We start from the raw sequence: 14,244 nt of genomic DNA on the forward strand, positions 1-14,244 counted from the left end.
GTGAAAGTACTTTCCTCTGAAACTAAAAACTCGATCGTTTCAGTTACAGAATCCTGAGTCTGAAAGCTTTGTGTTGAATTGTCGAAAAACCATTGATGTGTTAAATACAGTCCAGAAGAACACAAAATCCATTGTTTTATTCTTTCAGCCTCCAAGCACTTAGCTGTAGGTTTGGTACTGAGTCGATGCTCAAAACGTGTTGGCATTGTAGCATTAGTGTTTTTAGCTCTTGGTCAGCGGGGAATCCGTTCTCCTTCTCTCTAGGGTCATCAGTCAGTCATTGTTTACTTCGTGTGCATTGTGTGGCCAGTGTCAGTCATGATTAAGTCACAAAAAACGTGTAAGTCAGTTCAGAGGACCTTTCATGGAGCGGATGTTTCGGGATAGCCTGCAAGCACCTGCCTGGCCCAGAATCTAGCTTACCCGTAGTACAGTATGCAGCTGTCATCTTAAAATGGTAGAATTTTATTGTTACTACACTACTTATAATTAAAATAAGTATTTTAAATGGAAATTTCAGTGGGATCTTGCTATCCTAAATATTAGCATTTGAGGAAAAAGTGAGTTTAATTAGAAGATGACCCAGAAGTGAATGAGACTTGGCGTGGCACACGTGCTCAGTTGTGTCTGACTCTTTCAGACCCCGTGGACTATAGTCCACCAGGCTCCTCTGTCCATGGAATGTTCCAGGCAAGAATACTGCAGTGGGTTGCCATTTCCTCCTGCCGGGTATCTTCCTGACCCAGGGATCAAACCCGCGTGGCCGGCGTTGGCAGGCAGATTCCTGACCTGGACACCACCTGGGAGCCGGGGACGTGAGTGAGAAGCGATGTACAAACAACTGGAAATCCTGTGGTGGGGTTTGAAACACCCAGTCAAGGCCACTAATGGCTTTCTTTGTCCTTGATGCTGGTGTCCGCAACACTTTTATACTTGAATTTCATAATTGAGAGTTTTGTTTTGATTCAAAAATGCAATGGAAGAAGAAAAAGAGGGAGAGAATTTTATGTAACTGGGTAACAATAAGAAAAGAAATGAAGAATGAAGGAAGTTAAAGAGAATGCACGTGTCTATGTGAAGACTACCATTAACCAGCTCTTGATCTTGGCAAATTACCTATCCCTTCTCTGCTTTATCCTTATTCGCAAAATAGGGGCAACAGTTGTCTGTCTTCCCCTCGTGGTGGTTGTAGGACTGAGTGAAAGAGTGCTTGCGAACAGCCGCCACGCTGTCAGTAAGCTTCACCGCTATTCAGTTCAGTTCAGTTCAGTCGCTCAGTCGTGTCCGACTCTTCGCGACCCCATGAATCACAACACGCCAGGCCTCCCTGTCCATCACCAACTCCCGGAGTTCACCCAGACTCACGTCCATCGAGTCAGGGATGCCATCCAGCCATCTCACCCTCTGTCGTCCCCTTCTCCTCCCGCCCCCAATCCCTCCCAGCATCAGAGTCTTTTCCAATGAGAACCCTTCGCTCATTCCCTGCACAATCCAGGGAGGAGCAAGAGTGCCAATAGGTCCTGACACCGGGTTGGCTATTCTTTGGCTGACCCCTAGATGGCGCTGGTGTCCTGGGTTAGCTGGAAAGGGCGTGGGCAAGGAAGATGGCGGCAGGTCATCCGTTGATGACCAGTGCCAATCAGAGAACTTACATGTTTATTTATGGGCCAGAAACCACTTTAAAAGCCAAGAATGAGCTGTGGAAATTGGGAAGCAGATCAGCAGCAGGAGGAAATGCAGTGAGAGCCAAGAGGTCTGTTGTGTTGGTGGAGAACTGTTACCCACCCAGGATGAGGAGGAGGCAGTGAGAAGGTGTGGGGGGGAAGGGGCAGGGGAGGGTGGAATTCCTGTAAATACCACCAACTTTTGCAAGTGCAGACACTGCCTGAGAAATCCAGGAACTTGAGATCCAAAGTGAAGTGTCTCGGTTCTTTCGTTTATTAGATTAACTCTCTTTTTCTCTCTCCATTTTCTCCCCTGTAATTCCATGTTACTCTCTCCTGACACCTTTGTCTCTGCTTGTGCATGAACAGCGTCAAATCATGTTTCCAGAACATGGAGATTTGCAAGCGTCGGGTGAACATGTATGACACGGTGAACCAGAGCAAAACCCCTTTCATCACGCACGTGGCCCCCAGCACATCCACCAACCTGACCATGACCTTCAACAACCAGCTGAACACTGTCCACAACCAGGTGAGTGGGGAGCAGAGCGGAAGGCAGACACGGGGCTGACAGCAAAGGTCAGGAATTCTGTTTTCCCACCAAGCTGAGTCAGAAAACAAAACTCCAATATCATATACAACAGACAAAATCCCTCTACTGTCACGTTCAACTCTGCAAGAAGGTGTTTGTCTTCATTATTTTCCTTTGAGATCCTCAGGAATTCTTTGTATTGACTCCTAGCCCCTTGAAAGGTCCCAGAAATGACTCACTAAGAGAGTTATTTCTGAGATGGTACCTCCTACTGCTTCCCTGCCCTGCTGTGAGAATAAGGTAAAGGAGATGCTGGGATCCTCTCATGTCTGACATCTGCCCGATGGAGAATTCTAGAACTGGAAGGGATGGATGCTAGCGGTCATCCAGCTCAGGCCCCCACTCCTCTTGTCCACACTGCCGGGTCCACATGATCTCCTTTCAACACAGAAAAAAACCCGCCCTTTTCCAGGTCTTGTCACCAGAATCCCAGCAGTGAGAACTAAAAGGGGACCCACAGCTTTCAAACCTCTTACAGAAAATTTGCAGAATCTAGCACCTAATATACTGCTGGAAATATGGATGACACCCAGGAAATATGTACTACATGAAGAGTCTCCAAGGCCTCGCTCAGGCAGCCTCTGGTATCTAAGAGACTTTAACTTTTATTCCTACCTACCAGTTTCCCCAAAGAAAGTGTCCCTAGATCTTCTTCAGTCTTAGTATCAGTCTTTAATGATGACCACACACCTGTGTACGCACACACACACCCACACCCCTCGATAGCAGAGCATGTATGTTCCAGCGGGAATATTCTGCCTGGCCATCCACTCTTTTGACAGGTCCCCTGCTCCCATGAAGAGTCACAGACCCTGCTTCCCAGGCCATTCCCCGAACGTTTAGTTGCTAAGGCCCAGCGTTCCTTCCCAGCCTGTTCCTCTCCCCTTCTGCCTACCCTCTAGGAAAGGCCGTCTAGAATCTGCTGCCCCCTGGAGGCCACTGGTGTCCTTACCGTTCTCCTCAGCCAAAAGAGTTCATTTCTCTAAGGCCTGGAGTACCCTGTGATAAACATTCCCACCCAGTGCCTAGCTCAGTCCTCAGGCTAAGACAGCCACCTCCAGTCAGGTGAACTCCTGGACAGAATAACCACTGTGATTCTGCTCTCTGTCTCCAGAGTCCCAGCACGGTGAGCAGGCCGTCTGGCTGCTGCCCTGAGCAGGGAGGGTAGAAGATACATTGAGATGGGAAGTTGGGCCTAACTGTGATGGGAAGGAGGGCCAGCCTAAGATGCGTACACAGTGCCCATTAGGCAGCAACCGGAGACTTTTGAGCAGAGGTGGTATCACACAAAAAGTAGTCATTTGGAAAGAATGTTCTAGCCTCTGTGCCCAAGAAGAATTAGAAAAGAAGAAGTGGAGACCAGAACATCACTAGTCAAGGCCCTACAGGTCCCAGGCACCAGGACAGAAGGCCTTAGCGAAGGAAGTAGTCATTAAAAAGAGGGAGAGCCTTCCCAGGACATTTGGAAGCAAGGAGCAGCAAGACCAGTGGCTGGCCAGAAGGGGGAGCCACTGAGCACCCGTGTGGGAACCTGGAGGAGACTGCTGCCAGTGCCCCAAAGAGGGAAGCCAGGAGGCAGGAAGATGAGGGGAGAGTGTGGACTCTGGTGTGTAGAGGGCAAGTGGCTAGTGGGAGGTGTGTCTGAGGGGAGCCTCCAGGAGAGGTGAGGCTGCAGAGAGAGCAGAAAGGAAACACAAGTCATGCCGTTGGTAACAACACAAAATGCTGGCCCCATGCAAATGACTATGTATAAAATGAGCAACAGGGCCCTACTGTGCAGCACAGGGAGCTGTATTTAGTGCCTTTTAGTAACCTGTGATGGAAAGGAACAGGAAAATCGTGTATATTTATTCCTTTCACTAGAGTTTCCTTTTGTTAGGATATATATACATAACACAACATTGTAAATCAACTACACTTCAATAAAAAACAGTGATAAGAGATGCTGGCCTACATGTGCCACACATGCATTCCCAGTCACACTGCCTGGAGGCTGACTGTGTGATGCTGCACAGACGCTGGCTGTTAAAATAATATCTTAAAATCTAAACATGGGCAGTACCTAATGTGGTGATTACTTTCAAACAAATTCTATGCTTTGCACTGAAATTCAGCATAAAATATAAAAGACATGTAAAATGAGACTTTATCCTTTTCATCAAATTTGACATATATGCATACCTTTCCTAAGGTCCTAATTTTATATGTTTCCCGATAGGCTTGTGGCTCTTTCCCTTTTTACTTTTTTAGTCCTTATAGCCTCTAGTAGCAAAATCTCATAAACAAGGTTGAAATTGAAGCCATGGGTTACTCCCCCTATCTTACTGAAGGATCAGCACGAAGATGGGCTGAAACTGGAGAATTCCCAATGTAGAATTCCTTTTCCTTCCATGGCCTTGCTTCACATGCAAGTTCAACCTCAAATGCTATCTCTTTCTGAAAAAGAAAGGAGAGAGGACATAACTTCAGTGTCTGTCTAACCCATCTCCATTTAACTTAACCCATCTCAAGTTCTCTTAACCCCCTGGCATCTTCTCCTTGCCCTTTAGGCTTAGTTGCTGAATGCCAGCACAAGAATGCACCGAATTCCAACAAGTAACCCCAGCCTCAGCATGTCCCCCTCTATCTCTATTTCTGTAGTGTTATTTCTTCGCAGTAACTGTGCTCTGTGAACATCTAAGGGCATCTGTAAAAGTGCTACCCTTAGACCTGAGCAGAAGGGCTTGCTGCCCAGGCTCTCCCCGAGTGCATGTGCTTCCGTGTCAAGCTCCGGGAATCTGAGACCCGGGGCCTGGAGGAGCCACTTCTAGTTTCATCCTCCCCAGTAGAGACCAAGTCCAAATACCTGCACCCAAAGGCCCTCAGGTTGTGGGACAGAGCTGGAGCCTGGAGAGAAGGCAGGCAGGCACTCGGCTCCATATTCCAGGGCCCAAGCCAAGGAATCCAGATTCAGACTGAAACCAAAGCCTTCCAGGTGGTTATGAAAGTGTTTGTGTCTGCGTGGAAGGGCAGATCATAATTCTTTCCAGCCAGTCCTTAACTCTGCTGTTTAGACTTGACAGGCAGGCATGCCGTGTGCACTTGCAGGCCCTGCAAGTATTAGGAACAGGCCCTGAAAATATTAAGAACAGGCCTGAATCTAAGCATCGAAGGTGATTCTGTGTCCTGGGCTGCAGGTGCCTGCTTTCCCCTAAGACTTTCCAACTGTATTTCCACTCCCCCGTTTTTGCTTTTTTTCTTGGCTCGTGGTTTTCGTTCATTCGTTTGCTCTTCTTTGAGTTCATTTATTTGATTTGGATCCATGTCTCCCAGCATGCCATCTCCCTCATGTTTTATTTGTGTTTATTTTTGTCTAATCCCCACCATTCCTTTAGGCTCCCACCTCCACCAGTGCCACTCTTTCCCTAGCCAATCCCGAGGTCTCCATACTAAACTACCAATCTGCACTCTGCCAGCCCTCAGCGGCATCCATGGCCGCGGTGGCCCAGCGGAGCATGCCCCTGCAGACGGGAGCCGCCCAGATCTGCGCCCGGCCCGACCCCTTCCAGCAAGCGCTCATCGTGTGTCCACCCGGCTTCCAAGGTAAGGCAGAGTGGACCCAGCCTCCCACCTGCTTCCACCAGGACCGCCTCTGCGGTGCTGGCCTCATGCTTTTCTGTCCTGCTAAAGCCCTCTTTGTTTCTTTCCGCGAGAGCCCTGGCATCCCTGAACTTGAGGGCCCCCATCCTGCGGCAGCCAACCTAGAAACAATGGACTTAGGCTTCTGCGTCAAGTCCGTTCCCTGTTATTCGCACCACCTGCCAGTGGTTTTGTCCTGGCTCAGCCACCGTCTATAAATCAGCACATTGTGTGCGCTCCCGTTGTTATGCTGATGTCAGCTCTCCCGTGGGATAACCTCTGTGTGGATTATCGACAGCACACTGCCAGCCTCTGACAGCGCACCAGTCCCCGTTCTTGTGAAGAGTGTAAACCTCTCTGAAAAATACTTCCTGGCCAGTGCCCCCCACCTCTGGCCAGGCACCCCGGCACTCTTCTGAAAATTCTAAGCGAGAGTTGACCGGGTACCTTGTTATAGTTTACCTTGAAAACTCGAGAATTTGGTTCTGAAAACCCCCTGGTGTAAGTCTGCGTGGTTGAGTTTGAGTAAGTGCTGTTCAGCAGCCTTACCCTCTCTCCCCGGCTTTGACCCAGTCAGATGTGTCTTCATGACAAAAGCAGCTGTTTTCCTGCTGTAATTTGTCAGCATAACTGTTTCACTTTGGGCTTTAAAGACTCCTTAATTTGACTGAATCTTTGAAAACATTCAAAAAGGTTGTTTTTTGGTTTGGTTTTTTTTTTTTTTTTTTTTTAATTTTAAATTAGAGGGAATTCCATGGTGGTCCAACGGGTAGGACTCCACGCCTCCACTGATGAAGGCCTGGGTTCTATCCCTGGTTAGCAAACTAAGATCCCAACAAGCCATGTGGCATGGCCAAAGAAAAAAAAACCACAGACTTTTTTTTAAGTTAAAACTGAGGCAGGGAAGACTTCCAAAGGACCAGGCAGTGTCTGGTGGGGACTAGTGCAAAGGGAAGCTGAGGGCTGACAGAGTGGGCTAGGAAGGTCTCCTCATCCAGCTCTTGCCAGTTACTCAGCCCTTCTCCCCCTCACCCCTTGTCTGCACTAGGATTGCAGGCCTCTCCCTCTAAACATGCTGGCTACTCTGTGCGAATGGAAAACGCCGTTCCCATCGTCACTCAAGCCCCAGGAGCTCAGCCTCTTCAGATCCAACCAGGTCTGCTTGCCCAGGTAATTCTTTTTTTATTATCACTGGTATTACCACGACACATGTTAATGTTGTTCACAAAAGAGATATATCTCTGATAATTCCCTCCCTGGCAGTGAGTTAGATGCCTCAAGTCATTAGAATATATCAGTAATATTCCGAATGATCCCCAGGTGAATTACCTTCCTAAGTATCTAGCTTACAGTTCCAAGAAGAAATTTAGACACAGGGGGAGTCTGGAGAAATTTATTATTATTATTGTCTCTTTGTAATGTAGATTAATATGAGAGACCTAGGTTTTAATCCTAACTCTACTAATAACTCTCTGTGACCCAAGGCAAGTCAGTTAGCATTTCCTTATTATAAATTGAAACTATTTTTTGAAAGCAGAAAAAGAACCTTGGAGATTATCTCTTTGTTTCCTAGTTGAAAACCAGGATCACAGAGGCTTTGGGCTGGAAGCTTCCTTATCTGTTCACATAGGTACTCTGGTAGATTCCTCAAATAAGATCACAGAGGTGAAACTGGTTGAAAATTTGTGACGTGTTGTGAAAATTTTAGGCAACAAAGTGGTGTAATGATAATAAGTAATCGATCCTTAATGTCACTCAAACATTAATAACAAATACATCTTCGTTGTGCTGAGCACTTCATAGTTGCTATTGATTTAATCCCCACAATATGGTAAGGTGTTTGTCTCCTTTTGCCAAACAAGGCACAGGCACTGGCTCAAAGTCACACAGCAATTAGGTGACAGAACCAGAACACAAACCCAAGAAGTCTGACTCCAGCACGTGTATTTTAACCCATCATTTGCTGTACTGTTTCTTTATCATGGCTTCTGTTGTTGGGAGTCAAGGATAGTTTGACTGAAATGTTGTTAGTTTAAAGCACCTTTGTTTTTTAAATGAAGTTGGTTCCCAAAGACACTTTATTTATAGTGTCTTTTATTGAACAGAAGTTTGGGGGATAATTTTAATGTAGTCAAATTGCATAGGTCTATTTTAGACTCATGGGGTTCCCTGGTGACTCAGTGGTACGGAATCTACTTGCAATGCAGGAGACACAGGTTTGATCCCTGGGTCAGGAAGATCCCCTGAAGAAGGAAATGTCAACCCACTCCACTGTTGTTGTTTGGGAAATCCCATGGACAGAGGGGCCTGGCGGGCTACAGTCCATGGAGTCAAAAAAGAGTCAGATACAACTGAGCAACTAAACAACAACAATTTTGGACTCAGTCCGTTCTAGACCACTGGGCTCTCTGATATCCTATTGTCTTTGCTATTGATTTTATAACTTTAACGTATGTCTTGATATCTGGTGGGAAAAGCCCTGATCCTATCACGTCCTTCAAAATTTCCCTGTTCTTGTCCCTTTGCTTTTCTATGTGAATTTTATCCTCACTGTTACATAAGAGTTTTCATTCCAAAACAAACAAGACAAAAGCCCAGAACCCTGATTTGTGTGTATTGGACCTGCACTGGATTTATATTCACTTCAAGGAAAACTGACATCTTTGTAATATTGTCATTTCATCCTTGATCATGGTATATAACTATATATAGTGAGTGAAGTTGCTCAGTCGTGTCTCTTTGCAACCCCATGGACTGTACCCTACTACGCTCCTCCATCCATGGGATTTTCCAGGCAAGAATACTGGAGTCGGTTGCCATTTCCTTCTCCAGAGGATCTTCCCAATTCAGGGATTGAACCCAGGTCTCCCGCATTGTAGGCAGATGCTTTACTGTCTGAACCACCAGGGAAGTCATAACTGTATATAGGTTACCTTTTATTCCTTTCACTAGAGTTTTCTTTTGTTAGAATCATTCCTAAATATTTTACACTTCTGTTATTAATAACTTTATTAACTATATTTTCTTATTATTTGTCTTTGGTTAATAGGAATATAACTGGTTTTGCTCCATTGAGTTTGTTATCCAGCACCTTCCAAACTCTGATTAGTTCTGATTGTTTCTGTGAATTCCCTTGGATTTTCTGTGTAGACTATTTTTTCATTTACAAGGGATACAATTTTGTTTCTTCCTTTCCAGTCTTTATAACTTTTATTTATTGTTCTCATGACACCGTGCCAACAGTAGCTCCAAAACAGTGTTTAATAAGAGCGTTGATATTGAGCATTCTTAACTTGAACTTAACTTTAAAGCAAATTCTTCTTGCTGTTTGCCACTAGAGATTTTGTTTAAAGAGCGGTTAGGGACACTTTATCAAGTTTGCTAAATTTTTTTTAATGAATTAATGTTCAACTGCATCAAATGTTCTTTCTCCACCTATTGAAATACTCCTGTGTTTTTGTTCCTTCAACTGTTAATGTAGCAAGTTAATAGATTTTGTAACGTTAAATCATCTTTGTATCAATATTTTCAATGTGAACTTTATTTGATCATGTGGTACTTGATGTGTTTGTGTGCTTTTCAATTCTGGATTGTTTGTGAATACTGCAGTTAGTATTTTTGCATCTTTGTTCGTACGTGAGGAAGTGGCATAGATTTCTTTTTCTTATAGAATCTTCATCTGCTTTGGTCATGGAGACCACACCCAGGCTCATAAGACACGGTGGATATTATTACTTCTTCTTCTGTTTTCAAGAACAGCTTGTTTGAGATTGACACTAGCCGTTCTTAATCTCTTTGTTCTTATGTCCAGATTGAGACTGCAGATGCCCACTTCCACTAGTTTCTGGTGGCACACAAAATTCTGTCTTGCTGAAGGTTTAAACAGAGAACCTTCCGTATATAAAGCACACCTGTACTCCTTCCCCTCTCTGTTCCTCATAGCTCCCTTTTGTTTGCACAGTTTGGTAGTACGGAGTTCAGAAAAAGCCCTGGTAGATCAAGAGAACTACCACTCACTCCAGGGGCACGGCAGCCTGTTCACACTTCATCTGACTGGGAGCCAAAATTCAGGCCAGTTTCCCAGTGCTGCTCCTCTGTGAGCCAAAACCTGCAGAATTCACATGTACTCTTAAAGGGTACTTACAGATCCTTTTTTTGTGTTTGCATACTTAACCCTGTAAGCCAAGAACCATCTCTGAAAGAAATGATACATAGCATCGCATACTAGCTAAAGTAGATATTACTCGTTGTTCAGTTCGGTGGAAACCAACAGGCCCAGCATTTCTGAATTTGTCTTAGTCCTTTAATCACAGCAGGGAAGGGCTTTACCAACTGCCTACTTGAAAAGGAGTCCTTAGAGCACCATAAATCTCCAAGTGGATTTAACCTACAGCTCTAAGTGGGGAAGTGAACCAAAATTACATGTACAAGGATTTTAATTGCTACAGTGCTTATAACAGGGAACTGCTGGAAGCAATTTGAATGTTCATCGGTAGAAAATTTGTTTAAATTGGTAAGGGCATAAAATGGAACACCATATAGCCATTGGAAAAGGACGTGATGGACCAAAGTGTCTTAACATACAGAGTTGTCTAAGAGATATTAACTTAAAAATTAAAAAAAAAAAAGAACTGTCCTGTTCTATCCAGTGTCACTGTGTCTTTTTTGTTTATTGATTGCTTTTGATTTTTCTTGTTTGTCACCCAATCCATTCCAATATGTTAGCCTATTAAGGTGGAGCTTTCTCCTAGATATTTTTTAATGATCCCTTCAAAGGAAAAAAAATAAGCAACTTGCAAAACTAGGCAGATTCTTTAGCCTCTGAGCCACCAGGGAAGCCCTAAAAAACTAGTATGGCAGCTATTTTTTTAAAGCAGTAATTAAACATTAACACTGACCCCTTCATTTTTCTTGGGATTAGGTTAGGTATCAGGCAGAGGTACTCCAAATATTATTACTTTAAATATATCCCCAAATTTCAGTATATTTCTTTTTATCTAAATGTTTAAACCTTTTCAAGGAATTTGTGCATGTTTAGAAATAGTCTTTTGAATCCACCCTCATGTTAGCTTTGTTTGCTCTGCCATTTTCCAACCCCCCCTTGCCAGTAGCATCATATGTCCCTAAAATGGAAAACAGTCTCTCTGGTGCACCCCAAAGATGTGTGTCCGGAAATAATCACACCCTCTCATTTCAGTAACACAAGGGTGATCATGTGGATCGCCTTACCAGTAATGCTTTTTTGGTATCGCCTAAAAGGAGCTTTCACCTCTGTCTGCCCAGCCCCCAGCCAAGAACTGGTATCTTGACCACCATCAGAAATTGTGAGTGAGGGACTTGCCTGCTGGTCCAGTGGCTGAGATGCCACGCTCCCAGTGCAGGGGGCTGGGAATCCCCGGCCAGGGAACTAGACCCCACATGCCACAACGAAGCTCACACACCACAACTGAAGATGCTGCCTGCCACAACAGAGGCGGAAGATCCCACTCCAGCGCTTCTCAAAACCTTCTCTGGTCATTTTCAGCAACCAGTCTTTCCCACCATTCTGTCTTGCTGTCTGTGTCAGTCTTGCTGGGTGCCTGATATTGCTAATAAATAAGGAAGACTTTTTCATACGACTCTTAGGCACCTGATCCTGAATTGGGCCGTCGTTTTTATGTGTCACCTCCACAGAAAGTGTAGCATATTGTCTGAGAGCATGGGCTCTGGAATTCCACTGCCCATGTTCAGATAGCGGCCCCAGCACTCACTGGCTGTTTGACTTTGGAGAAGTTATTTTGAATTTAAATTTTAATTCTTTTTCAAAGTAATACATGTGTCTAATTGTTACAGTTAAATGCCACCATAAACAGCTAAGAAAATAGTAGTCTCCTGCCTATCCCGTCCCCAATTTCCATTCCCCCCAAACTATCATTTTTTAATTAATTAATTTTAAATGGAGGCTAATTACTTTACAATATTATGGTGGTTTTTGCCATACACTGACATGAACCAGCCATGGATGTACATGTGTCCCCCCCTACCCCGTCCCGAACCGCCCCCCACCCTCCTCCCCATCCCAGCCCCCTGGGCTGTCCCAGTGCACCGGCTCTGAGTGCCTTGTTTCATGCATCAAACTTGGACTGGTCATCCAAAAATAAAACAGTTTTTTTTTAACTGTTTCATTTAGTTATTTAAATCCATGTTTCTAAATAGCATTCTTGAACTGTTTCTTACTGAATTTTGCACTTTAGGTATCAATCAACCATGGAAGAATGCTTAGCCCTCTAACCCTCCATCCCCAGAACACACAGGCCCACGCGCATGCACACTCTCTTCCTCTCTCTCTCACTTTTCCTTTCTCCCTTTTCCTCCCTTGTAAGTTTTTATTCGACCACTTTATATTATCTACATTATCATTATCATCAATATTGTATTATATTATTCTCAGCTGAGCCTCATAACGTACTACGATTCTGCTTCCTTTCCTGTATAAGTTGTTTTTCCTGGAATTAGTATTGTCCCATCTTTTCATTGGGTCAGTTTCCTCTGTATGTGTTATTATGCAGCCCCGAAGTCTTCCAGAGCTCTCAAAGGCTTGTGTGCTTGATGTACTGGTGTCTTTGAGCACATTGAGAAGTTCAGTGCTGTTGTTTTTCCTCTCTTTCGGAAAGTTTTTTAAGACCTTCCTTGTCCATGGTGGACACGATGTCCGTGAGATTCACGGCTCCATGCTTTCTCATGAGTCTTTTAGAATACACTGTCCGGTACATCCTGTTTGCCCTTTTTGTCTGGAGAACTTTCTTCTTTTATTTTTGCCCTTTTTATCTGGAGAACTTTCTTCTTTTATTTTTGCCCTTGTTAACTTCTTCCCCTACATTTTCTCTGTTCCTTCTTTGTGGAATTCCTGCTAGTTGAGCGCTGGTACTTCTGAACTGATCTAATGACTTTCATATCTCCCACCCTCACCCCCATCCACCTTTTCCCTGTATATATTCTATCTATGCTACTTTCTAAAATTTCCCCATCTGTATGGAATTGTTCATTTCTATTGTCATTGTTCTCATTTCCAAGAGTTTTCTTGTTCTCAGAATATAGATATATATCCTTTATATCTTGTTTCATGGATATATATACACGTTTAGCCTCTTTGAGGACACTAATTACATATATTTTTAGATTTTCTTCCAATTCCTGTACTGTTGTTGTTCCTCAGAGTTTCATTTTTTGTTTTAGTCTCCTTCATGATAGAAACTTCCTTTAAAGTCTGGTGACCCTTGGCTGTTCATTCATATCTAAGACTGAAGGACTAAAAACTGGAACGCTTCAGGGGCAGCGGGGTGGATTTCTCTATCGGATAATAAGGAGTGAGCTCAGCATTTTCATTGGCAGGTCCCCTCTCATCGAAAGTATCTGTAGTTTTTTTCTCTTGGAATAGTCAGTTTCCCTGGAGAGAATCCACCAGGTTCCTGCTTGAAGATTGGGGGTGGCGGGTGAGGGGGTAACAATCCTTCATACCAGGAATCTGAGGGTGACAGAATCCCAGGGTTTGATAGTCAGACTTTACCTTCTGTTCCTTCAGTCTGCTAACTTGGTAATCACTCTCATCTGTTTTCCAGCTTCTAAAATTCTGTTAACTGTTACTGTCCCTCACTGTTCTCTGTGTCCTTATGGATCTATATATACTTTTTCATTCCTTCACTGTCATTTTAGTTGGGCTTAAAAGAGGGAGAGCTGTAAACGTATGTTTAATTTACTATGTGTCCAGGCAAGCTAGTTAACTTCTCTGTGTTTCAGTTTATCCACCTGAAAAATAGGAGGGGAGAATAGCCCCGATGTCACAGGATTGGTGTTAAGATAAAGTCAGAGAATCCACTTATGGTCTTAGTTCTATGCCTGGCACACAATGTGCATCCAGAAATATTGGCTCTAACCTTACAGATTATAAAGTAGCAATAAATTATAGAAATACCTGATGCAAAGTGTTGTCTCAAATGAGTTGAACATATCCATCAGGGATAGAGGTCCAGAAATATCTTTTTACCCCATCTCTTTGAGGTAAAATGCTAAGATTCATTTTAGGGAAACAGGGAAGAAATAATGTCCTTAGCTTGATATCAAGATTTATTATTTCAAAATGACATTAGTCAAAACACAGGCTTTTCATGGGATCTGAAATAAGTTCCAGACAAAACAGTAGAATTCTTACTGCCAATGAGACTATTGTTCATTTAGGCTTTTGAGCTCATAATTATTTTAATCAATTAAACTATTTTTCTGCTTACTGTGTTTGAATTCAGTAAACCTGAAATACAGTTAAGTATAGCTAATTGCCTTGGTAGAATTGCTTCTTTCATTTTATCAACAAACATTTCTTAAGCACTTATTGTA

The 14,244-nt window shown here is 43.8% G+C and overlaps 1 protein-coding gene across 1 annotated transcript in view; it reads left to right on the plus strand.

Annotated features, from left to right (window-relative positions):
* HIPK2 (homeodomain interacting protein kinase 2) overlaps nt 1-14,244 on the plus strand; it is a 199,524-nt gene that overhangs the window by 146,066 nt on the left and 39,214 nt on the right. Inside the window, 3 exon segments of the mRNA XM_070369190.1 lie at nt 2,034-2,196; nt 5,631-5,838; nt 6,923-7,044. Of these exon segments, the coding sequence (XP_070225291.1) occupies nt 2,034-2,196; nt 5,631-5,838; nt 6,923-7,044 (493 nt within the window).

This window comes from Bos mutus, chromosome 4, assembly GCF_027580195.1.
Source record: "Bos mutus isolate GX-2022 chromosome 4, NWIPB_WYAK_1.1, whole genome shotgun sequence".
NCBI lineage: Eukaryota > Metazoa > Chordata > Mammalia > Artiodactyla > Bovidae > Bos > Bos mutus.